Source organism: Hippoglossus hippoglossus, chromosome 19 (assembly GCF_009819705.1).
Source record: "Hippoglossus hippoglossus isolate fHipHip1 chromosome 19, fHipHip1.pri, whole genome shotgun sequence".
Taxonomy (NCBI): Eukaryota; Metazoa; Chordata; class Actinopteri; order Pleuronectiformes; family Pleuronectidae; genus Hippoglossus; species Hippoglossus hippoglossus.
In genome coordinates, this window is record NC_047169.1 from 15,126,283 (window position 1) to 15,153,511 (window position 27,229).

The window sequence follows — 27,229 nt, forward strand, 5'->3', positions numbered from 1 at the left end:
TTATAGTGACATTTCTCATTCTCACACATTTAGGTGACACTATGGGCAGGGTCCAAATCACGGAATGTTAGGGCCATAGTCACAGCAACAGGAAGACGCAAGAATCCGATATCACTGTGGTACTTTTTTCCCCTGGCAGGACTTCTTGCTCTCGCTGCCGACCTGTCCCTAACTGCTACTTTATTTTCAGTTTGTTTCCAGTCCAACAGCTGCTCCTGCTGGGTTTCCTGGGAGGACGTCAGCTAATTTCACAGTCCTGGCTCTGGTCGAATTATTGCCTGTGGAGCCTGATGGACAGGGCAGCTGGACTGGGTTTTCCAGAGGCACTGTGGACACTTGAACTTATTGATCATGTCCTATTTTAATAATGTGCTTTTAAGCCTATCTAATGGGTTGAAAAGAACAAGTCCATACACTAAAAACTCATAAAAACAAATGATTACAATTTAAAAAAGAAGCTAAAATTTAATTGGGCTTATTATTACAATATTGATGACAAAATACTATGTAGTAAAGCAGTAGTTTCACCAATAATCAATGTTTGCTGCATGTGCTTACGCTTCACTGACCATTTTACCTTTTGGACAAACATGGTGGCTGTTGAGCTGCAGTCCCACCCGCTTTTCAAGGCTTCCTGTGCGAGTTCACCCTGGCTGCTGCAGCTCAGTGGCTCGCTGTCCTGTAAGTTTACCATGACAACCTGGTTGCCAATGACAACACAACGGCCAGACAGAAGAAACATTGATGTACCCATAATTCCATGAAGCGCCAGAGCAAGCAAATCCAGAAGTTTGTGTAAGAGTGGCAAGATCATCAGGTGACATTTACACCAGCAGTAGGCGATCAGTCCACTCCTCCTGTGAGACTCTACAGTCTTTGGTCTGCTTACAGTGACTGATGAGCGCCACCTTCTGGAATATGGAACAGGTGAGCAGCCTTCGACCTTTAACAACAGGAAAATATTGGAGCACTGCATCCTTTGTAATGACCGTCTGCAAAGAGTCATTTAAGAGAATACAGCACAACACATCCAAGTGTCGTAGAAAGATTTTCCTCCATAACCCTGCACCTCCAAAAATGTTTACCTCATTTAGTGCATTTATTGTGTTAATGGGAAGAAAAGTACATATTTGGGTTGAAATCTGGTGACTCTGAAAGGCCATAGCAGCTACTATCATCACTTTCAGACTCCTTAAACAGTGCAGTTAGCTCATGTGCATAGAGCAGTTATTTAAGTTCATGATACAGTTTTTCTTTACCAATGCCTCAGGCTCTCTAGTTAACACATATCCTGTTTGTTTAATCAGTAAATAAACAGAAACTGAAAACGACAGGTTAGTGTTTTCCACCATGTTTTCAGTCTCTCTATAAGATTAAGCTCATTGTTAATTAATTAATAGATATTGTGCCCACTTTGCAAATCAAAGAACTACAGCATAGTACATAGTGGTAGTAGTAGAAGTAGTACATGGTAGGTATTTGAGCCTGATATATACACACATAGCAAAAACAATATATATGTAAATACAGAGTTTGTCTGTGTTGCTGTTGATTTAATTCTTGATAGGTTTGCATTTGTCTGGATTGTGAGCCTGGAATGGAAATGGAATCAATTGGACTGATTGGACTCCCATTTTGTGATGATACTCTGCTTCATTTAAAATGTTTTACTTGACAAGCTGTTCTCATCTTGTCCCATGTGAGCCCAAAAACTAAAAACGCCTAACCTGCTTCATCGGGACATTTTTATGTTCAGTCTAAGCTCCTAACGGTCTTTGCAGAATCAGCAGTAGTTATATGTCACCATCTAGTGGTTGAGAGGATTTACTGCAAATCAAATAAATCCTTCACCTTCAACCTAGAAAACATTATTGAGAAAATGGTCAGATTCTCAACAAGGACGTCAGCAAAAAAGCTGTAACATTTATGTCTTTGTTTTATTTAAGCAATTTTTTTTTTCATTGAACATAAAGGTGAGGGGCTTAGGGTTAGAGGTTGGGGGGTTAGGGTGGCTTTAAGTTTTGGGAAGGGTAAAAGAAAATGAAAGTGAATGTCAGACATATATCCACCAGGTGGCCAGAAACATGACTCTAAGTGAAGGCTAACGTTGCCCTTTATGATTTGGTTAGGCAAATGTTAGCTAACACCTTAGCCATAACAACTGTATGAGGTGATGTTATATTGGTTCTATGTTGACTTTGTTGCACTGCAGATAATTAAAGTCACTAAGAACCAAGCAGCCATTTTCACCTGAAATAGTAAGCTACTAATCACATTAGGGCTCTGTAGAACAGACCCTTTCCTCAGGAGCCCAAAACAGAGCTAAATGAAAATGAATGTCATTCATGTTTCCATCACCTGGTGACTATATGTCAAAGTGAAGGTTAACTTTGCCCCTTGTCAATAGACAACTATTAGCTAACACCTTAGCCATAACAATCATATGAGGAGATAATGTCCATGTTATGTTGAGTTTCTTGTGCTGCAGATGAGTAGATGTGAAGTCATTAAGAACTAATAAATAGTGAATCAAGAAATGATCAAATATAACCCATTGTTCTGAAATTCATTTTTAGTTTTTATAACACTTTTAATAACCACAGCCTGCCCCTTAACCGCAGAGCCAAACATACCTTTTCCACAGCAGCCATTTTGACCAGAAATAGTACGTGAATAGAAGAGAACCTTTCTTCAGGAGTTGGCAGAGACCAAAACAGAGCCAAAACAAAAGTGAATATCAGACACACAATATTCACCAGGCAGTGTCAGCTGTTTAGGCAACTGTTAGCTAACACCTTAGCGATAACAATTGCATAAGATGACGTTATGTCAGTCTTATGATGAGTTTTAATAACACATATTGAAGGTGCTGCTCTGGGTACTAAATCTTAGTGAATGTGATTAATGACGCCTGTGTTTACCTACTATTTCACCTCAAAATGGCTGCAATGAAAAAGGAAGAGGGACATTTTATTAAATGAAACTTTTCCTCTCTTTAACATTGGTTTGAACACAAATCAGACACTTGCAACTTGATTTCAGACTCCTCTGTATTGATGTTTTTGGATCATACCAAACCAGCACTGATCTATGGATCAACACAACAATGTGTCCTTTAAAACAAGATGCAAAAAAGTAAATACAACAGTTGTAGACGTGTTATATAAATTACAATCCTATCACATTACAATCCTTTAAAGCAGCAATCACGGTCTACGATGACTCAGTATGTTCAACAGTACAAATAAAAAAGAGAACAGCTGTCGGATTGAGGTTTTTAAAGAACCCTGTCTGGAAGCAGATGAGCCGCCTCCAGCTACATTAACAGCGACGGTGATCACTGAGTTTGTGTGTGTTTTTATGCATATTTGTTGTTAACAGCACTTTGTAGATTCAGGTTTATCAGGGTGTCAGTGCCAGAGGTTCCACCACACAGCGTCCTCAACGAAAACGTCACGATTCCACACACACGGTAAGCCACTGTCATCAAAACTGTACATTCAATAAATTAACAATACACTGTCTCGGTTAAGCAACCAGTGAAATGACTCTAGATTACATAATTACATTAGATTACAGGTAGAATGCACCATTCACGAGACGAAATCCAGGGGGAAGGAGGTTGTTGAAGGGGATTGGATGGCCAACGCGGCTGAGGATGGGGGGGGAATGGTTGGCATGGTAATAGCACAAGGTCAGCAGGCGCGATAGGGATGACATCACCGACCCTTTGGCCTCAGACCACCAGCGTTTCACCCCATGAGGGGCCACGAGTCCCTTTTCAGAGTTTGAGTTTCCTACACATAGACTGGAGTGCCGGTTTTCTCCTTATTTTCTTTTTCTTCATCAGCTTTTCTCATCTCGGCCCACATCTCAAAATGCCCACACGTCCCCCACCCCACCTTGTCCCGTCATGGTCTGTGGCCACACGCCAGGGTCGTCTCTGATCTGACCGAGACTCGATTTGGGATCTTTTTTGGAGTTGTGGCGTCCCCGCAGGTTTCAAGGCTTGTGTTTGAAATGGGCCTCCACTGCAGAGATAGAGAAACGAAATGAGCAAAATTTGTAATGAAGGTAATAGAGGGTGAGCAGCAATAAGGATAATTAGGCATATTACATGTTAAGAGACAATATTAAGCGTTAGAGGAATAGAAGCAGACGGAGGCTTCACATGATGAGGAGCAGCTCAGTCTCCAAACCACATGGAGCTGGTGTAGAATAACTGAACAGCGTGAGAGAATTTTTAAACCACCAGAAGACAGCTCATTCCACACAAACTCCCTTCTCTACAAGCATTGTAGTGGGCATTTCGGCAACAACAAAATAACAAAATATATAAATAAATTTAGTTAAAGAAGGTCCAGTTATTCCTTGTTTTTAAAATCTCCAGTTGTTTATGGTTTTTTTTTTTACCCCTACCATATTCAAGAGAGGGGTTTTTCGGTTTTAGAGCCGGACTTATTGATTTCCTGTTCCCACTCTGGGATTTCTCCTCTGCTCTTGCAACAAGTCTGTCAGAATTCCACAACCAAAGTGTAGTGATGTGTAGTCCCATACGGGTGGTACTTTCAATCACTCTTATTATAAATTTAAAAATCTGAACGTAAAATCAATAAGTCCTGCTCTGGAACTGAAAGACTGTGCTCTTGAATAAAGATAGGAAAAAAAAACCTTAGTTGTTTATTTGTTCAATGCTTCAAGTTCAGAAAAAGAACTGCATAATATAAAATCGTTTCTTTTTTAATTTGAATTATAAGAAATGTTTGGTCAGATCAAATTGTTGCTGTTGCACACAGCCAACAAACACTGTCCTTTCTCTGCACCTGCATATTCCTGTGGCCTCATTGGTCGATTGATGACCCTCTGAAAGGCCCCTATCCAATCCCGCTGCTCGGCCTCTGTCTCGCAGGCAAAGAGGAACTTCCTGTCTGGCGTGACGATGGTGATGCCGTGGTTCCAGTGGTAGCCCTGCGTGGTCGGGGGCAAGCCGGCCATGACGGTGTAGCTGTTCTCTTTACTGCCGATGAACACCTCGCCACGGGCATAAGCATCCTGGGAGAGGAGGGAACGCAAGGTGAGACCTGTGAACGCTGAGTCCGGACAAAGACAAAAGCGAGGTCTCTTCTTACCAGAGGGTCTTTAAAATACATGAGTCTCCTGTCGTCCATAGTGAACCACCTCTTCTTGAAGCCCTCTGTGTGCTGTGGTGAAAAACGAAGGGAGTCAGTTCATTAGTGGAAGTGGTGGGACACTTTGGTCAGATTTGGGTCAATGTAACGTGATTTGTGAAATTAATCCTTATTTCATTTTCCAGAAATGATCCAGTGAGAATAACTAGAGCACAAACCTTTGGGCCTGTTTTCTCCATGAAGCCTTCCCTCATGAAGTTTCTGGTCAGTTTGGGAACCAGCTGGAAGACAAGAGAGAATCACTTGAAATAAGAACATAAAACTATTACTGATTCCAGAAATGTCTGTCTGTATGTGGAACGCGTAACTCAAGAACAGGTCATCTTATCGGCTTCACACTTGGAATGTGTATTGTTAATGGCTAAAGAAAGTGCAGTGTCGTGTGATACGTTCACTGTTGATAGAAATTGAATAAACAGGCAAACAGTGCCTTGCAGTCAGTGGAGATGGGGCTTAACAGCCAGTCTTAACTTGTCTTCTTGTACGTCCTACAGCAATAATATCAGTACTGCCAGATCAATTTAAACACAATGTTACAATACACAATGTTCGCACAATGTTTGTTTTGTTGCTGCCAGGCTTTATATCGAGCTGAATTACAACACTTTTATTTCCGTCGGTCTGAAGATTGTGTCGATTGCTTAACTAGGTCTGAAATGGCATGCACGTGTAATGTATGAAAAAATAATATGTTTATGAAAAACATTGATGAACAAATCTTCATTGCAGATAAACCAGGTAGGATGAAGGCAAAGTTTTCTTTTCACTCTGAACCAAAGACTGTTTATGAAAAGCTCTGCTCACAAAGTCCAGCACACAAACCATACAAAGCAACAGTATATTGTATAACTGGTGTAATTATGATTCACTAAAAAAATCAGACGTCTTTGACAATTTCTATCCTAACTACGAGCTCCACGGCCGCGTGTGGTTCATGACGAACACGTTCAGCCTCACCTCCTCGTCGCTTGCTCCAGGAAAAGCCACCTGCAGGTAGTGGAACCTGGCTGCTCTGATGGCATTGAACCAGTCGACCATCTCCTGTAAAATAAATAGATAAAACACCCTCAGTGGCAACATGTCCTGCCGTCATTCACAATCACATTCTATCACAATCACATTCTATCCCATTCACATGTGTTTTGGGCTGTGAGTATAGGGAGGAAACGGGAACCGGTTACATGGTAAATCATGGTAATACTGTTTCAATCTTTAATTAATAATAATAATAATAATAACACATTTAATATATAGGCGCCTTTCACCGCACTCAAGGTCACCTTACAAGGCAGAGATAAAACAGAACAATCTAAATTACAATGTGTCAAAAAGATCAATAAAATGAACAGTAAATAAGACATTATGTAGTTTGGCCAAATGGAAAACAATCAGACTGAATATGCCAGTTTATAAAGATGTTTTTTGAGACGGGCAGTATCTATAAAGCCCTTACTGGCCTCTCACATCTTTTAATGTGGGTTGAAATGACTGGATTACCTCCATTTTTTGGGGGGTATTTATTAAATGTAACTGTTTATTAGTTTCATTCCCGGGTAAAATAAAGGTTGAGTGAATGAAATTATATACATAATTGTGATTTTTTTTTTTTTTTCCTCTGATGCAGGTATCTTTTGTGTGTGTGTGTGTGTGTGTGTGTGTGTGTGTGTGTGTGTGTGTGTGTGTGTGTGTGTGTGTGTGTGTGTGTGTGTGTGTGTGTGTGTGTGTGTGTGTGTGTGTGTGTGTGTGTGTGTGTGTGTGTGTGTGTGTGTGTGTGTGTGCGTGTGTGTGTGTGTGTGTGTGTGTGGATGCTGCAGCCCTGTCGATAACAGAAAGAAAAAGAGAGGGAGTGACGGTGACACTGGATGAACCCGGTGAACTCGTTTCTACCGCAGCCTTTGACCAGCAGAGGGCGCAGCACTTCCTCTCACTCTCCTGTACATTAATATCTGTCTTCTCTTTCATATCTTTTTTGATTAACTATGCCCCCCCACCCCACCACGACATCATCATGAACCCCCTTCCTCCACCTCTGTCTCTTTCTCCCTCTCTAATTTAGTCACACACTAAATCCCAGACATTTAAACGTAATGTGAGGCAATGATTTGTGTACTTGGCGCTATAAAACCCTCAGTGAGAGACATAGGGCACACACACACACACACACACACACACACGCACACACGCACACACACACACACACACACTAGTTCACAAGAGGAGTATTAAGAAGGGTTAGAATAGAGAATGAGGGTTAATGAGTTTTTTTACATTCTCATTCTTAAATTCCCCAGAAAGGAACTGATTTTTTATATTTCAGGAAGGTTCCTGGAAAGGATTAAGTCATCTGGTGCTACTTAATGTACATAAATGACCTGGTGGTGTAACCGTGATAGTATTTTTAAGTCGTAGCACAGCAACTCAGTCAAACATGCAGATATATGGGGAAATTCCTCCCACTGGTCTTCATGGCCAGTCTGACTATGCAGATAATGACACGATAGGACTAAGATTAAACTTCAACATCCCACTGATTTATTCTTGCATGTTTGGTTTAACAGCACTGAATAGCCTGTATTGGACCTAATGTCAAGTATGTTGATTGTAAACGTTTCACAAGGTGATGCCACATCAACGAGGGGGCAGAAATCTTCTCAGAGTTTGCGTGAGAGGAAGCAGTTTGGCTTGAGGGCAGCTCAAGCAGCTCATACTACTCAGTTCCCTCTTTCTTACCAAAGATCCGTTGGAAAGCATCAGATTGTTCGCAGGCGACACATCACTACTGTTAAAATATCTTTGGACTGCAGCCAGTGATTCTTAGTTGGAAAAAGCCAAAAGGGAGATGAATTATTAAAGGCGGTTTTCTAAGACTAAGAGTGTTTAGCAAAGCAGACAGCATACATATTATACTACTATCCCTGTATTAGCGCCATGTATTAGTGTGTTCAAAGACCTGTACATATTGCCACTGTAAGTGAGTGTGTCGGTGTGTGTGTGTGTGTGTGTGTGTGTGTGTGTGTGTGTGTGTGTGTGTGTGTGTGTGTGTATAAATAACAGTGTGAGAGTGTACCTTAGCGTCACTGTGGTAGACAAAGATGTTCCTTGTGCTGTTGTCTTTCAGGTAGGTGATCTGCAGGCCGCAGGGGTTGCCGATCTTGGCCGGCTGAAAGGTGGCGTTGAGCGTCTCGATTTTCATCACCGCCTTGGGATCCCTGGCCTGGACAGAGGCGAACCGTGAACGACAAAACAGTTAATCGTATAAAGCGCCAAAGTGAAATCCTGCCACTGTAAAAACACCAAACTTAAAATCGGCTGTGTCATTGCTCTCACATCTTGCTTGTTGAAGTACTTCAGCGCTCCCTCCCTCTCTGACAGGATGAACTTTCGGCTGAGAAACTGACCGTTGTCTCTTCCTCGTTTCCATAGAAACCCCTCTCGGTACCCTGAGCAGAGAAAAAGGGGGGGGGGGGGGTGTGTGAGAAAAAGAGGGTTGAGAAGATGGTATCGAAACGAGACGAGAGATAAAAGACATAGGAGGCGTTTGGTGTGCTTGGTGTGAGATTATTCCTCTGTTGCCCTGAAATTAAAGATCATTTCAGATCTAATTTAAAAGTGATGGGAGGAAAATGGGGACAGTGTGTGTGAGTGAGGGAACGCGGCACAACATCCAAGAAACAGACGGACGAGAGCGCAGGGAGCAGGGAGTGCAGCACGACGCAGCACATCCAAAGAGATTTCCATTGTCTCCGTACCAAAGAACATCCGTTTCCATGTTAATGATATGCTGCACCATTTATAGCCTGCAATGTAAAACACTCTGCCGCCGTCTCTTCTCTTTTTCTCCTCTATTTCTGTCTCGCTGTGAAGTGTATTCTTTCTAATCTAGACCTATTTCTGTAGCTCGATGCACATCAGCGATCAGGTGGTTCACCCAGAGAAGGGACTCATCTACATTCAAGCCGTTAGTTCGATGCTGAGTCTTGTGTGATGTGCGCTTTAATTGTTGAATAAACTGTAATTCCTGCACTGGAAATGGAGAATATGGGACAAAGGGGGCTAATGTGGCCTGAATGCTCGTGTAGAGGAGTGTAAAATATAATCAGTTCATCTTTGAGTCCAAGTGAACATTTGCACCGAATATGAAGAAATTCCCTCAAGGTGTTTTTTGAGCAAAACGTGTTTTGCAAAGTCACAGCAATCTTGACCTTTGACCATCAAATTCTAATCAGCTCATGAGTCCAAATAAACATTTGTACTTAATTTGAAGTACTTCCCCTGAGGCGTTCTTCAGATATAGCGTTCACAAGGCAAGAAATTTGATTTGACCTTTGACATTTGACCACCAAGATCCTATAGTACATTCCTATAATTTACCCGTTCATACAGTGTAATATCTATTATTAGTGTTCAAATAACACCAAGTTAAGATGGCGTTACTTTGTTGCTATTCCCGGTGTCACATCACAAGCTGCAATGGGAAACAACAGAATCTTCATAGCAGATGTGATCGCCCTGACAAGCACGATGCAGAAGAAAGAATACAAACATGCACGTACAAGCACTTCTCAAATTCAGTCAAAGTGCTCGTTCTGTTGTCATGTTGTTCACCCCTCGATGAGCAGAACCTTGAAAGCTCCTTGGACCGACATGTCCCTGTGGAGGCCGGCGGCAGAGCCCAATTACCCGAAACATCCATTGATGACTTTTATACAATCATTTTCGTCCATTCTCTCATAAGTGGTTGTGTGTAGGTTTGCGTTTAAAAAGCATAAAAGCATATTTAAGCAGTGACACTGTAATTGTCACCGAAAGAAAATGGAAATGCGCGTGTGTGTGTGTGTGTTCCTGTACTTGTATATTTTTTAAGCATAGACCCTACAGAGAGAGGACATTTTTTGGAAAGTGAGGACGTTTTGACAGGTCCTCACTTTTTCAATGGGCTGTTTGAGGGTTAAGACTTGGTTTTAGGGTAAGGGTTAGAATTAGGTTTAGGTTAGGGTTAGGCATTTAGTTTGGATGGTTAATGTTGGGCAAGGGGCTAGGGAATCATGTTAATGAGTGTCCTCAATAAGATAGAACTACAAACGTGTGTGTGTGTTGGGTTCAGCAATGTGTGTATCTGTATCTTTCAGTATACATTTCACATGATATTGAAGATGGAGTATGCTGATTGGCTTGTGGTGACCTCACCAGTTTATTGTTACAGTGGACACACACACACACACACACATGCAGAGTGTAATGATGTGAGTCATTGTGTCATTTATGTTTGTACATTTATACTCTCTACATCACTCATTGTGATGTGCATGGCATCTGGGTACTGTTTGTGTGTGTGTGTGTGTGTGTGTGTGTGTGTGTGTGTGTGTGTGTGTGTGTGTGTGTGTGTGTGTGTGTGTGTGTGTGTGTGTGTGTGTGTGTGTGTGTGTGTGTGTGTGTGGGCGGCTGAGACTGACTATTGGCAGTAACCTGGCCTCCACAGTGGCCACAGTTAACATTGATTGAGTATGCAAGGGGATAGGAGGAAGGAAAAGACTGTGAGGGAAGGAGGCGAGGGGTGGGGACAAGCAGGGCTATTGATCGATGAGGTAATGCCACTATAGGTGAATGTTTCATGTCAGAAACACACACACACACACACACACATACACACACACACACACACACACACACACACACATACATACACATGACATGAGCGCAGAGGACAAAAAAGACAGAGGTAATCTGCAGCAGTGAATAAGGAGGAGCAAAAAAACGAGGCATGTGAATTGTCTGAATCCTGAAGATTATGACCGGTGAGCGGTGTCACTCCAGTAGTGACTGGAGTCAGGAGTTGTGGAAACGAACCCACAGAGAATAACCACCATCTCTCAGAGTGTTTTAGCATCATATAAGCGTGAGTTGAATTACTTAGCTCATTGTTACCTCCACCGAGATGCTTGTGTTTTCCCCCGTGTTTGTTTGTTTGTTTGTTTTTTTGGCAAGATTATGCAAAAACTGGTCAGATTTCAACCAAACGGTGGAAAGATGGGACAGGGGCCACGACAGAGCCCATCCTGGATCCTTGCGTTATTGTAACATTGAGATATTCATTTGCAACTTTTTGATGCTAGACCTTCAGGCAAAATCTAAAGATCCTGACAAAAGGGAGGATCCATAAATGTTTTCATACTTTCTTTAACATTGTGAGATTTCCCAGGAAAATAATTTATCGATCTTGATGAAAGATGTCAAGCATATTTAGGGAACTGATACCTACTGTATGTGTGTGTTATTTGATGCAGCTTGTTTGAGTATGTGGAATAGTATATTTGTTGCACTAGGACAATGTGTGGGAACAACTCAAGGACACAAGGACTGAGGTCAAATTTCACAGTTTTGATTCTAAAGGAGAACGAGGTTCTATGGCACACAGGAGTAAGATGAATCACAACACAGTTTTGGGACATTATCTGCTTGGAGGGTGCACGGGTTAGTGTTGGGGAAACAGTATAACTGATGAGGGGCTTCACAAGCATAATAGAAACCAACCTGCAGAATAAGGCTCCTGTTTCTCGATGAACTCAAACTCATTCCGTTCGTACTTGGCTCGGATCCACTGCTCTCTCAACAGCCTGAAGAAATGATAACACACACAGTTAGGTTTCATTTCAATCACACACCCACCGACTGCCCCAATCCGCACACACTCACAAACAATTCCTTAGTAAGTTGGACAAAGCACTTGATAGAACATAAGAACAGGCCAGCAAGCAGATCATTGCCCCTGGTGTTGCTTTAGGTTTGTTACCTCACCCTAATTACACATAATATTAGAAAAGGGCCTTTTAGAACTCACAGATTTGTATCGCGCTGCAGCACAAAGGCTTCAGTGTCAAATTGTGATCAGCGCCTTCGCTTCCCTGCAGTTTCCAAAGCTGCATACAGAGGAAGCGATCTCATTTTTAGAGCCTCGTCCTCTTCAGAGTGCGGAGAAACAAATGGCAGCAGTCAGCACATCACCATGCCAACAGTCTCTCTCACCATCGCCACTTCGCTGCCTCTTCCAACCTTTCAGTCTCCCCTTCAGGCTCCGCGCTGCTTTCGTCCTTTCTCTCTCTCTCTGTCTCTCCACACACTCCTCTTTTATTGGCACCTCTTAGAAATGAATCGGCTGTTCTGTCTGCATCAAGAGTGTCAAATGTTTTCCTCTTAGCATCTGTTTGAATGGCACCTTAAAGTGACACTGGGTCTTAAACGCTAAACTCCCTGGTTCTCGGGGGAGTGGAGTGTGCGAACACCACCATGGCTTAGACGCAGGCACAGACAGAGACTACTCTTTTATCTGTTGGCAGATGGGCGTTCAAAATTATTATGGTATCAATACAGAGAAACTAAGACGGCCCATTTTGTGGCTACCAGAAAAAAAGTATTTTGTTTTGTTTGCAGCACACTAAAAAGTATTTTACTGTTGTGAAACAATGTCAAAGAATGTTCTGTGCTAGAGAGTAGATAAAGCATGAAATAGTCCACAGGGTAGTGTGAATATTGTGTTACCTTACGCATGAACCGTATTTGTAGTTTGTTGCGCTGCAGAGAAATAAAATCATTAAGAACCAATAGATAGTCAAGACGTATGGAACTTAATTGTTGTTATTTTAACAAAACATTTACACTGAATCGATGAGATAATGGACTTTTCCGTAGCAGCCATTTTGACATTAAATAGGTAAACACGGGTGATAGTAATAATTCATTTAGGTAGAAGAGTATCAAAGGGATAACTAACCCCCGTGTTTCCCTTCTACTTCATGTCAAAACTGCTGCTGTGAATAATGTTGTATTAGTACATTGGCAGAGACTCCATTTTTTTCAGCCATTCAGTTTAGTGTGTACACTTGTGCCTTTCATACATGTTGATGTATACATCGCACACATGACATACATGATACATATCAAAATGTCATGGCTAAAAAAAAAGGCACCCATGCAGCCTCTCCTGTTAGCAATAGCAACCAAAAAGGACACATGTATAGTAACTCATAACTTTTGAATATTAGTGGCTTAAGAAAACAGGGCATTTGATATTCACGTATATGTGTAGAAGCTTGGAATTCTTAAAATGTATTCCGCACCAATATTGAATATCTATAAAATCCATATTGGTGCTGAATGCTGCTTGTGGGCCAATTCTTGGACGGATCCAGTCCTGGACCAGCTCCAGACCAGAGATAAAATACACCAAGCCTGGAGCTGGGCCAGATCTGGGGAAGGAAGCGGATCTGCGCCAGCATTGGCCCGTTTTGCCAAAGAACAACGGCCCAAGTCTGTTTTGTGGATCCGGATAAGAACTTGTGAAAGCTCTGGGGTCAAATCATTGTTTTGCTGCAGGGATCACTCCCAATCTTTTAGTTATCCAAATATGAGCGAACTCGCAAGTCACCTCTGATATTTTGGTCAATGAAGGTTATATTATACATTGACACACAAAGTGACATTTGAGTGATGCTTGTACCATGATGGTTCAAAACAGTTCAGCTACGAAACAAAAATATTCAGTAAACATGGGGAAACAGGGGGAAGTTGTAAAGAGGATATTGTCATATAATAGATTTGTAACTGAATTTATCTGAGCAATATCTTCTTTACGATTCTGTACTCCAAAACACTAGTAGTAAAACAGGCTGACTCAGTTAAAAACTGTGATCTGATAGCCTCAAGTAGGAACTAATTCCATTTGCAAGGATATTCTCTTTTAAGACTACAGACATGAATTGCCTCATCAAAATCATTGAAGGACTGTGGTTGCACATACAAGGTTGCACCACCAGTGTTTGCGTTTCGACCGTGACACAAGAAAGAGCACTCACTTGCAGTCAGTGTGTGTTGGTCTGTAGTAGAAAGCAGGAACCTTCTGCTCATATTTGGCCTTGGCTGCATTGTTTCCCACAGCAGCCATTAACTGAAAAGAAGACAGGACAACACAACCTGGTAATCGGAACAGAGAAAAGAAAATACACTAGTTTCCAACACTTGAAGAATTTCACATGTCGAGGGTCAACGGGAACCAGATCATTATTATATACTGGCAGATTCAACCAGCCACTGTTTAGGTATTTTATTTTGAAAAAAGTGGCACCATGACATCAGACATTGATTTGTACACTGCCGTATTGAGGCTTGGAGTGTGGCCTTTTGTCCAGCGCCATCATGCATGTGTATGTCACTGGAGTTTGTATTATTACACCCAGTCAGGAGTGGCTCTAAATGTATATGTATAAAATATATTTTTCACTCATAGTCCTCACCTAACGTCCTCAAAAAACATCTCCACATTACATGTTAGAAAATGTAATTATGAAATTCTGACTGCCTCTAAATATTCTCATTTTATTATTAGGAATTATTTAGTTGCGCTTACTTCACTTCACTTAAGCTTCAATCATGTTGTAGAGTTTTAACTTCTCCAAGCTGCTCTATCCCATTGTTCTCCTTCACCTCATGTTGAAGATCATCTACCTGTAACACTCACTTAAGCTATAAAAATGAAATGCTTATCTGATGTTCTCAAAATTGTTCAAAGGACACGACTCGCAATCATCAAACACCAGAGCCTTTTGATAGGAGAGGGGATTAGAAATATGTGCAGAAAATCATTGACGTCATTACTGAGTCATCGTGAAGGGAGACCCTGTGGGGCATTTGTGGTAAAGTCTTAAAGACATGACAGTCATATACGGTATATTAGCTAGGTTTGGCTAATCAAGTGAATACTATTGTGACTGTTTGACAAAAGTGGCTCATTAGATCGAGGATGTTTTATTGGATTGGGACTTCAACAGCTCCAAAAGTCTCAACAATAAACTGGCATCTCAAAATCAACCATCTCCCGATACAACTCAAATCTATTCATCCACTCATCTAATTCTCTGGCTTCCTTTTGTGTTTTTACAGAACACTAAAACTCAGCAAAATATTTCTCTCAACTTAAAAACATTACATCACTTAAATCAAAAAATACAGTACGTTCCTCATGGCTAATGTTGCTTTTGTCATTTGGAAGTATATTCTTAAAATAACCTTAACTTAATGAGTTGGATGAACTTCATTCATTCACCTCTTCAAGTCACAACTCGTGTTTTCAAGTTCTAAAGTGCTTCTTTTACAGTGCATAGTATTATTTTTGCATTTTCCTTCATACACCTTCCCACTCTCTTCTTAAGTTAAATCCACCATCACATCCCAATAATTGTCCTCCCACAAATCCAACCCCCTGGTTTTCCTCATGACTCACATCAGCATCACCTCCCCAAAAGTCTTTTTTGTCCCTCGTGTGGTGTTTAAGTGCTGACATGATATATTCAAAGGACGATTTCACACTTTCCCCTGCAGAGCCAAATATTTTAATCAGCTTCACCTCACCGACGACAAAATATGCATTTCTGTGTTTACAATTGTGCACAGAAGTCAATATTTCTCGCTGACATATTTCTGACTGTTTGCAGGGGACAGAACAGCTCAGCTTCTTTTTACACCCACGAGAACAGTCCCACGAATGGAATTATACTTTATTGATCGCTGTGAGGAAACACTCTCGTTCTCAAAGAGAGGTCAGAGGTCAGGGTCGGGTAAAGATCACCAGAACTTAAGATGTCATGAGGCGCCGGTATCACAGCCAATCAAAACCTCTATTAGTTAATTGATATTTGATTTGGTGTTAAGTCAGACAAAACCATGATGCTGTGTTGCTGTGGTAACCTACAGTTAGTAGCACAGAGCAGAAAAATAAGCAGCAGATGCTTCAGGTTTATAAAATAGTTAAATTTCATCAACATGCCTCACAGTATTCATGTCTTCATATTGATATCTGACTGGGTAGTTTCCATAGAAACAGCAATTCTAATGATTTAGTTTGTAGACTCTGTAGTTACCAGTGTAAAAATGGTTCAGCAATAGATCAGAAGACTTCTGGTTTCCATTTCCAGTTTGACCAATCACGTCGCAGGTTAACAGTCCATGTGGAGAGTGAAAGAAGTGGAACAGATTGACTGAAATGCATCTGCTATCAGCTTTTTAATTTGTCAGCATTCATATGCAGATAGCTGTTAATAGAGATGAGCCAAAAGGAGGTCTGGACCTGCACCACTTATAAATAGTATCACTTTTGTGTGGAGAACAATCGACTCTTGTGATATAAGAAACTCTCGGCCCGGGTCGATCGATATAGACGATACCATGCAGATATGAGAGGGGTATCAATCTTGTTTGACACTTGAGAATTTGAATCAATCATCTGAATGTGTTTTGATTTTATGTTACTGCAATGAATTAAAGAGAAAATAAACAATTAAAATAAGTGTTTATAGATTACAATAGGAATATTATTAAGATGTAGATATTGAAATTGTACATGTATTTGTATATGCCTTATGAAGAATTGTTGGGTCGCTGAATATACATATGATGGAATCTCATGAGGTTTGATTCATCAGGTTAAAATATTTCAGTTGGCAACAAGTTTGTGCAGTTAAGAGAGTTTGGTGAATTAGACCTGACATTGAGGAGTGAAGTGACCACCGTGAGCTGTGAACTTGGACATTTGACCACTGGGTCATCTTTGACTCCAAGTTGTACCAAATTTGAAGGTGTTCGTGAGATGTTGCGTTCACAAGACCAAAAACATGTTTTGTGAGGTCACAGTGATCTTGACCTTTTGAACATCAGCTCATCCTTAAGTACAAGAAAACATTGGTACCAAATTTGAAGAAATTTCTTCAAGGCGTTCTTGAGGTTTACTTCTTACAAGGCAAAAAAACGTGCTTTTGGGAGGTGCTGCCCTACCTCCACCTCGCTGGCCTCCCACGTGTCCTGGACAGACTTTACCCGGGTGATGTGGGGGATGCTTCGGTGAAGGAGCGAGCAGGCCTGGCAAACAAACACGCCCAACGTCAGCGACGCCCAGTCCGGCTCTGCGGGAGAGAGGGGGGGGGGGGGGGGGGGGGGGGGGTATGAAATTGGGTGAAAACGTACAGGGGGGTGATAGAAATAAACACATGAGCGATAAAAGTCTCGTCATAAAGGCACCGCAACATTGAGAACAGCAGCTCAAGGTTCAGGCTATAAATACTGGAAGTGCTGATGCTGGCTCTGTTAGGTAATAGGAGCAAAGCAAATGAAGCAAATGTTACAAGGGACTCTGGTCGAGTGTGTCACTGCTCATAAAGGAGAGCAGGGCAGCAAATAGGATTTTGGGGAAGTCCTGTTTTATCTTACTGACAGGAAACAGACTGCCAGAGATCTGATCAGAAGTCAGCCGAGATAGTTATTAGGTTAGTTACATCAGCAAACTCCTAAATACACGGTGATAAAATCATCACACATACACACACACACACACACACACACACACACACACACACACACACACACACACACACACACTCACACTCACACTCACACAAAAGAGGCAAATCGAAATGCTTAGACTCACATTTGTATGTAAATGCACACAAATGTCCTGGCAAACACACACACGGATACACGCACACACACTAATGAAAAAAGAGAGCCAAATGTACATGCTGACACTCACATTTGTATGTAGATGTAAACGCACACAAATGTTGTGGTATACACACACCCAAATGCAGTTCAGGGACAAACACATGTCCATTTATGCTTTTAAATGCTCAGAGCAGAAGCACACAACAGATCAACACACACACACACACACACACACACACACACACACACACACACACACACACACACACACAAGTGTATGGAATAACCTGATTTACAGACAACAATCTGCTTATTGCCAATTTGATCATGTGACTAAATACACATGTTGAGTTCAGCTGTATAAAAACCAACGGGCTCATCAGCAGTCAGAGTGAATGTGCAGGGTGGGGGGGGATGGGGTGAGGGCAGACTCTCTGCAGAGTGACACAGAGGCAGCATCAGCGGGTGTTCAGCGAAGGTACGTCTGAGTCACCGCTTCACACCAAGACTTTGATTCTGCCCATGCAAATGAAGTCGTCAAAGTCAGAGACGCAGCGTGTCGGAGAGAGAGAGAGACGGCGTGTCGTGAGAGAGTGAGAGAGAGAGAGATATATAGAGAGAGAGAGAGAGAGATATATATATAGAGAGAGAGAGAGAGAGAGAGAGAGAGAGAGAGAGAGAGAGAGAGAGAGAGAGAGTGACATACAAGGCACAGCTTTTACTGAAAACTAAAAAGCTTGGTATAACCACATTGTTAGAGTAAAAGTTAGTGAGAGTAAATGACATTAACTCCTGGTCAAAATTAAAATACATTTTTAATCGATTGATATTAAATATATTGTCAATTTCTTTAATAATTTTTTTTCATGTATCAAGACAAACTGTGGAAACATAAAGTTGTTCCAGTTATTTCCCTCTGCTTTCATTAGAACATTACTTCAAAGTGTAAACTTTGGGGGCCTCAATGGGCTTTGCCCTCTGGGAAATTTATGATTAATGAAGAATAGACTGAAAAAATGTACAGTTAACCAAAGAAATAATTATTAGATTCATCAGCTTTACATATACCACCTGATGAAGTAAATAAATATGAAATATTTTCTTCTTGTTTATAATATTGGTAATGCTGGGTTGGGACTCATGATTTTTCAGTAACTGAGCCATTATGTATTCAAATAAATAATACATTTTGGATAAAGTAAATTATCTCCTATAAAATATCAGAAAACAATTACATTTTTTAATCCCAATGCCCTAAGTTTGGCTTACAGCATCACAGCTGCTCGCATTCTTGTAGACTCTTAGCCTTGATGCTAAATAAATTGCTAATTGCTTATCAGAACTATTGCTAATACATTTTCCTTCGTCCGTCTTGAACAATCGCTTCTGCCAAAATTCTTCTTTAGTTTGCTTTTGTTGTAGAACCATGCCATTCACAAGAGACCGACACTGTGGACATTTTCAATTATGACTCCCTTTAATGTGGTCACATGTGCCGAGTGCCACGTTTTACTGTTGAGGATTAAAATGCTCCTCAAATGAGCCTCGTAAATTCACAAGAGCGACGAGCCGCCAAGAGAACCATGTTCTATCAGGCAACACTCAGAAGCCGCCACATTCTCCCTCCATCTCATAATCTCTCTGCTGCTGCCATTTCTCAGACTAGGAGACCCTCGGCGTGCTGCACCACAGACACACACACACACAAACACATACACTGAGTGTGTCACACCCAAGGGAGTCATATAAGAGCTACAGTAGAGGAAGGGTAGAAAAGGGAAACCATACTATTCTTGCATTTACGTCCTCCTAAGGCTGGAGACATGAGGTGCCACAGAGCCTGAATAGGGATAAGCAGGGGGGGGGGAGAGGGGTGAGGGAAGTGTGCGTTGGTTCTTCTATGATGTAGAGAGATGATGTGAGCTCACAAGATCGCCAAGGGTGTAATGTGGCATCGACAATAATCTCCCTTTGATTTGTCTTTTGTACCACGGAGCATTAGGACCAAGTAGAGGAGAAAGAAATTCAGAAATCTTCGAGAATGAAGTCAATATTTCAGGTAAAAAAACGATCTTATGAGAAAAAAGTCGTACTCTCACAAGGAAAAAGTCGTATAATGAGAATAGAGTAAATATTTTAGGCTAAGTGTCCTTTTACAAGAGGAATATTATAAGATCAGCCTGTTGCCTGAATACAAATGAAGAATGTAGAGCATCTTGTTAAATTATACTCTAGTATAGGTCTCACAAATAATAAAATTTTTGGCACATCAGCACATTATTATAAGAACATCTGTTCTGAAGAAAGAACCACAAGGTCTGGAAGGAAATTGCCTCTTGTGGAGGAAATGTTTGGTAGTGGGCGACTTTATATCGTTGAAAAAAATGCTATTTTCTCTATTCTCGTAATAAATTATTATTTAATGTTTGTTTTGTTCTCAGTTACAAATTTACTCTTGTAATATTACCACTTAACTCTTGCAAAACCATGACTTTTTTTGCTTGAATATTATGACTTCACATTTTTATTTTTTGTAAAATTACAACTTTATGACTCTATTCTTAAAATTCAACCTCGATGGTCTGATTTTTCTTTCCTTCAACACGGGCCCAATACTGCATTGTACGTTTAACTTGCCTGTGACATTTTTGATCACACAAAAAGCACTGGAGACGGTGATTTATATCTCATCTTCACCACCAACAAAGACGCACACAGATGACGTGATGGAGGGGAAACGCACACACTTGCTGTCACCATAAAGCACAACCAGCCATTCAGCGGTGAGGTCATCGCCGTCTGAGTCAGGCCTTACTGAGACGAAGACAGCACTCATGGAGATTACAGTGGCTGCATGACTGACTAACCACACACACACACACACACACACACACACACACACACACACACACACACACACACACACACAGACGTGCACACATAAACACACAGGTCTTCCTCCTCTAAATGTACTGTACATAGTAGATGTTCCTCCACAGGATCACTGTGAACAACAGATGCACAGTCGTAGCGAACAGGAGGTGGAGAACTCCTGATGTAGTGTGACTGTTTTTTTGTTTTTTTTTCTTTCCACAGAACATATGCTGTTTGCTAAAGAGCTTCCATCCCTAAAGAATTGTTGAGGAAAAAGTGAAGTTACAGGGCTTGTTGGGGTGGACAGACAACGGAGCTGTTGATTCAGCCGCTCAAGGTTGAAGAAAGAAGTGCCTGTGGCCATCCTGCCGGGCAGAGGCAGGATAAATGAACGACGGGGTATTTATACAATAGCAGCCCCTGTGCCCGGGCGCCCATGAGCACTTTGCAGTCAGTTTTTCTGCATCTGCGTGAGTTCCCTTGTATGTCTGGACCAACACACGTCAGTCTGCCAGTGGCTGTGTCATGGTGGAGGTTAATGGCCTAAACAGCGTGTCGAGCTGAAGTCGTGACCCTCTCATGTCTCAGATAAACCCCTCAGGCAACAAGCACAGTTTCACTTGTACAGCGTAACCTCCTGCAGATATGACTGAGCTTGCATTTAACAAAAGCTTGAACTCAGAATTGATATGATTTTTATGAAATATAAAAAATTCCCGGGGCTTTTTATTTCCATTTATTTGCATGACTCTTCCTCACTGCATCGCTGAAACAAAAACATCATCATGAAAAAAACACCCACCAGAATCTCAAAGCCCAGAATATTGATCGCATTCAAATATGCGCTTTCGTATAATGTCCACGAGATACCAAATAGTCAAAATTCAGATCATGGATAAATAGTCCACATAAATCAAAGTATGAGGATTTTACCTGTCATATTGTTCATGCTTTCAAAGTATTAATATATACAGACATCTTCCGACCACAGAGTCAGCTCTATAGCCCTCAGATGTTTCCAGGTGATCCCTTATCAAAATTAGAACGTTGTGTTTTGAGATTTTATCTTTCATCTAGACGCTTCTCACAATATGTCTTTGAATGTATAATAGCAAAGACACACACACTTACATTTTTTTCCCCGGCGAGATTGTGGTACCGTTGAGTGGAGCATTGCATTAGCAAACCTAACATAATCAGCTGCATCACTAATGCTTCATCATCACTGGCTCGTCCATGAGCTGCTTGGCTACCGGCTGACGATTAACATCCCGTCAAGACCTTGGTGCCAATACTGTTTACAAACCTTCCTCCAACACCCCGTCCTTCTCCCCTCAGCTAGAATTTAATTTATGATTCTTGCATCAGTTAAGGAGGGATTTGTTCAGAACCCTTCTTCCAGCTCATATTCTATTCGAGCCTAAAACAGGAAAAGCCTTTTCTTGTAAAGCTGTAGAATGGAGAGCCAACCGATGGGGATTTTTGGGGCCAATAAATATATATAAACTCCCAAAATGCTGTAAGAAATGGGAACACGCCTGTTGCATAAAGACTGTAAAGATGGACGACATGATTGCTCCCCAAAAGTGAAGCCAAAGCGTCTCGGGGGCCACCTGGTGGCTGGCTGCAGCATAGGTTATAAATGGAGATTATAAATCCCACCTCCTCCGTGTTAGCAGATGGGACATGGACCAAACTAAAAAGTTTAAAATGTCAAATAAAATTTTCTGACCACAGTAATGCATGTTCAAGTGATACATTTATACATTTTTCAGTACGATTGGTTTAAATTAGTTATTTGATGCTATGAAAATCGGCCTAGACAAGATGATGAACAGCTGCGACTGACTCATAATTGGTCGAGCTCGTCTATCAGTGGGACGTCACTAACCGTGGCTCCACCCCCCCGATCGATACTGCAAAGACTCTGGGTCCAAATGTGCAAGATGGCAAGCGTTCTTATCTGGAATCATTTGGCTTCATTTCTGGTTCATGGGTGGAAGTGGAGACACATCGTCCGTCTTTATATACAATCGATGAATAGCACCATGACCCTTGCAGACACTGTTTCAGTGGGAATAAGATGAAGTTACAATGTGAAATGTGAAATATTGGTTATTTTCACCAGATCTCTTGAACAAAAAAAAAAAAATCAGGACAGCAATAAGCAAGCGACCGTAATATCCTGACTCTCCTCCTATCTCATCACAGTTACCGCTGTTTTCTGCTGTTCGACAAACACCTTCCTCGCCGCTCTGAGGACTGCTGAGGCTTCTCTCCGGAGGGAATTACTCGTTTGTGTGTTTCCTTAGCGAAGGGCAGAGCCGCAGTGCTGCTGAGCTACAGGGAAACCTGCCGTATAAGCCCCCAGCTCAGCCTCTCAGCTGCCTCATCGGAGCACGGAGAGAAGATGGGAGGGAAAAACCCACAAAGAGCAAAGGTAAGGGAAGGGCAGAGAGGGAATGACTAAGCATAAAAAAGTGCACAAGCAGTGTTGCCACATTGTGTGTGTTTTCAGACTAATTCCAGCAGGCTCCCTGTCTGCTTAATGGATGTTGTATCTTGGGAAGATAAAACAGGGGTGAGGGAGGACAGCCGGGTCACTGCTGCTGATGAGATATTCTGTCTTTACCTGCACATTCACGGTCAATAAGGGGATTTCATGTGATGCAGCGGCCACACTGGAGGTCATCGGCAATCCACTGCTTCTAGAACTAGAATTGTCTCGATTCTTCTCCGGGGCCAAGGACTTGAAGAGAAGACTTTAGTGAACTTTTGGTTTATTTTAGGATACATTTCTGCATTTGGTCTTTAGACTTGTTTTACAGTCTTTGACTTTATTTGTTTCTATCGTGTTTTAAATTATTTGCCTTGTGTTTTCCTCCCCGTCTTTCTCTGGTTTCCTGCCGTTGTGATTGTCTGCAAATATCCTAATGTGTCTCAGTTGAGTTTTATGATCCTTACCTACCGCATGTATGATTTCTTGAGAAATTAACAAAATTGTTGAAAAGATATTTTGGTAATTTCAAATTGTCGCAATGTCAAAGACTTGAACCTTGAATCCACCCCTTCAATCGAATCCACTCCAGTTTAATGAGTTCTTCCTTGGGCCATATCCCACCCTTCCACTAGGTATTGGTTCAGTAGTTTTTGGTTTTGCCCCGATAATGTTATCTTGTTAGCAAAAGCAAACCTATAATAGGGTTTTCTAGAATGTTTATTACTGCTGTGAGACGTATCATGTTAGTTTTTTGTGTATGTAAAAAGTCTCCAAAGTTCAAAAGCCCATAACCCCGCCCCTGGAACGCCTCATCACTAGTTTCACCAATAATTCTGCATCATTGTGATGTCACGTGACTCGAAGCCCCACATTTGCATAATGCAAGAGTGGGGGAATTTCCTACATGCTCTGGAAGTGGCTGACCAATCACAACACAGTGGGCCAGCTGGCCAATCAGAGCAGACTGGGCTATTTAGAGAATATTTTCTTAAAGAGACAGGAGCTGAATCCAAGTGTTTCAGACAGAGGCTGAAAAGAGGAGCTGCAGCAGTGGACACCTTTTCAAGTAATAACACATACTAAAATTATCAACTGGAATATAAGCATGATATGTCTCCTTTAAACCAGTAAATATTTAACCTTGTCAGGCCTCCGTCCAGACTAAAACAGTTTTTCTTGCCCAAAAACAACTGTCTGCAGAGCGCATACATTTTAAAACACTTGCTCGCTGTTTTAGCGCGTACAAGGAACACTGAGTTTTTACAAAACAGCGATGTGAGCCAGAAGAGTGAGGGTTAAATATATTTATGTGGATATCTTTCATACGTGGCAATTATATTTATTTGTAAAACAACTGTTTTTGGTGAATTCAGCTGTATAAAAACACAGTAGCGGTGACTACAGAGAGCAGCAGGAGACTGAACAGTGGTGTAATGAGCTATCCACTCCGCAGAGTAACCAGCTGTGAGGCTGCAAAGTCAGGAAGACTTTAAAATGTCAGTATGGACGATCACACAGCTGTTGTCACGATTCCTGTATTTATGTTGATTTTTTTTTTCTGCATAAATTCAATCATGAAATAATGATGAGCTGAAACGAACTTTCCCTGAGATTGATTTAGCTTTTGTTGACGTTATTTTGGCGTTTGTTTTGTGAAAAAGACAAAAGTGGCTCCAAACCTTTCGTTAGTGAGACCTTAATACACAGTGAGATATTTTCACAAGCAATAATTTGCATGTATTTTGGTATAACACTAACTCAATAAACACATGTTATTTAAAAAAAAGTAAAAAAATGCAACCATTAAAAAAAGGACGCCATTATCTATCAGTGGACTCAGTCTTCTCCTTTTCTCTCACTCTCGTCTGTTCATTTTGCTGCATTGGGATGATTTGTGGTGTTCTGAGCCGTAATCAAACTGTGATGTTTTTCCCCAAAAAGCCGGCGAGATAAGATCCCATCCCCATCGGAGATTCGAGCCACCACACCAGCATCAATAATTCATGTCTTGACCATTATGAGATGCGAATCGTGAGCATGGGAATTCCTGGTTTATTGTAGCGGATGACAGTGATGGTTTGGTTTAGGGTGAAATTAGCCCAGTGAGCAAGAATGCAAATATGGAGGAAAGCAGTTTGATGGATTCCACTAAAGGCTCTTCACTATAGTCGTGATCGGAATCAGTCACCGTGCAAATACTTGCTTGTCTGACGGCTCAGCTACTGAACGTCAGAACTGTCATATAATCTCCCAGATGTTCTTTTCACAGCTGTATAACACACAACATCCGTCCCACCTTCTGTAATAACTACATGGGTGTAAGTGGTGTGGCCTTTAAAAAAATTATACATCCATAAACTTGTACCTATTTTCATACCAATCCATCCAATCGTTGGTGAGATATTTCAGTCTGGAAAAAAACGGGATGGACCAGACATTTCCAGTGTATGTAAAAGCTTTAGACTGGCTAAAGGCTGAACTGCTTCATGTAAGTTGGTGATACAGAGAAGCAAAAGGCACCATGCAAATTTCAATCTACAATGCTACAATCAACACACACACATACAGAACCAACCACACCGGGAGACCGTTCCCAGTTTATTTCTCATCATGAAAACACCCTGCTGTCGTGATGAAATCCCTCTTCGAGCGTCCACGGCTCAGACAAAGCTATCTAATTTTTGTGGAAAGCGCTGCTGGCTCCAAAAGCTGCTTCGCTACAGCCAGTTCTCAGTGGAGCAGTAACCAGGGCCAAGGAACAGGCGTCCTGGGGCCAGGGTTCGCCTCCAAGCACTGGGCGTGCGGCCCACACCGGAGCATCGATGGCCACCAACTGGTTTATTGCCATTTCGGCCAGGGGAAAGGAAGGGAAGGGGAAAGAGAGGGGATTAAAAAAAATTAAAAAAAAAGGAGGAATTGGAGAGATAAAGGAATGTAGACAGATATGGTTTAGGTGTCTCTGAGGGGATAAAAAATAACCCAGCTGCCCTATGCTGAGCGAATGTATATCACATCTGTAAATGAAAAACAAACACGTACACCCAACAAACATAAATAAGTAAATAAATGAATAAATAAGCACCCAAATAATTACTGAGCAACTGTGTGGTGGTTGCTGACATTGTAGAACATGATAATAACCGACCACCCCACACACACACACACACACATATTTTTGTACTTCCACCTTATTGAGGACATTCATTGGTATAATCCCTTGCCTAACCTTAACACCCCCCCTTCCACAGAAACACACACACACAGACACAACCACACACACAGACACACAAACACACACACACACGCACGTCTTTGTGCACCCTCACACACCATGACATCCATATAGGAGTGTCTCGTGTGTTTATGGCTCAGTCCAGAGTCCGCTCTCTTCTAGCCGGGCCTCGCTCTACCGGCAGAACAAACAGCTGTCTTCAGGTACACATGTGTCCCACATCTGGACCGAATTGCCCCTGACACCCTCCCGGCTCACCTCCCCACCTCCCTGTGCACCGCAGCGTGCATCACATCTGTGCATCACAGAGCCACTGGATGAGCTGGATGAACTGCGGGATGAATACCTGGGTTGCCGCAGTCGGCGCACGTCCCGTTCCCCGGTCTGTCCAGCACGTCCTGCAGGAGCCGGTTGTCTCCCTCCGGTTCCTGCGCCATCCCGAGTCTACCCGAGCAGCCTCACCACCGCGGTGCAGGGAAGGAGCCTGCGCAAGAACATCCGCTGAACATCCACACACACACAGACACACACACACTGAGACACACACTGGTCCGACCACCTGCCGCCTCCAACCTGACCTGGAGAAATGAGAGAGACCTACGCGCTCTCTCTCTCTCTCTCTCTCTCTCTCTCTCTCTCTCTCTCTCTCTCTCTCTCTCTCTCTCTTTCTCTCTCTCTCTCTCTCTCTCTCTCTCTCCCCCCCCCCTCTCTCTATCTGTGTGTGTGTGTGTGTGTGATGTCTCTATTACCCAGTCTCGCTGCCTGCATAATAATAAAGTCTATATGTTCCCATCACCTCCTCCCTGTCTGTCTGTCGTCTCTCCCCTCCGTTCAGTCTGATGTGAAAGGGTGACATCTAGCGGTACAAAACGCACTTAACTCACTGACAACTTGTCAGTGACAAGTCGAGAACTCAAACTCAATTCAACCGCTTTTATTATCTTAATTACA

General features: G+C 41.9%; 1 protein-coding gene across 3 annotated transcripts; it reads right to left on the bottom strand.

Annotated features, from left to right (window-relative positions):
* Nucleotides 1-3,036: 3,036 nt before the first annotated feature.
* LOC117752858 (arf-GAP with dual PH domain-containing protein 1) lies at nt 3,037-26,939 on the bottom strand. 3 transcript variants are annotated; one of them, XM_034570555.1, is made up of 12 exons: nt 26,625-26,939; nt 17,010-17,137; nt 14,039-14,130; nt 12,726-12,758; nt 11,721-11,803; nt 8,517-8,629; nt 8,257-8,403; nt 6,147-6,230; nt 5,348-5,410; nt 5,130-5,201; nt 4,824-5,052; nt 3,037-4,031 (listed from the first exon to the last, which is right to left on the bottom strand). In XM_034570555.1, the coding sequence occupies exons 1-12, from the start codon at nt 26,713-26,715 to the stop codon at nt 4,003-4,005; spliced, it is 1,164 nt and encodes a 387-aa protein (XP_034426446.1). In that variant the 5' UTR covers nt 26,716-26,939; the 3' UTR covers nt 3,037-4,002. The 3 variants fall into 3 exon arrangements, with proteins under 3 accessions (XP_034426446.1, XP_034426447.1, XP_034426448.1); XM_034570556.1 differs by lacking the exon at nt 12,726-12,758 and having other exon boundaries at nt 26,625-26,938; XM_034570557.1 differs by lacking the exons at nt 12,726-12,758; nt 14,039-14,130; nt 17,010-17,137; nt 26,625-26,939 and adding an exon at nt 12,046-12,719 and having other exon boundaries at nt 11,721-11,935.
* Nucleotides 26,940-27,229: the final 290 nt, after the last annotated feature.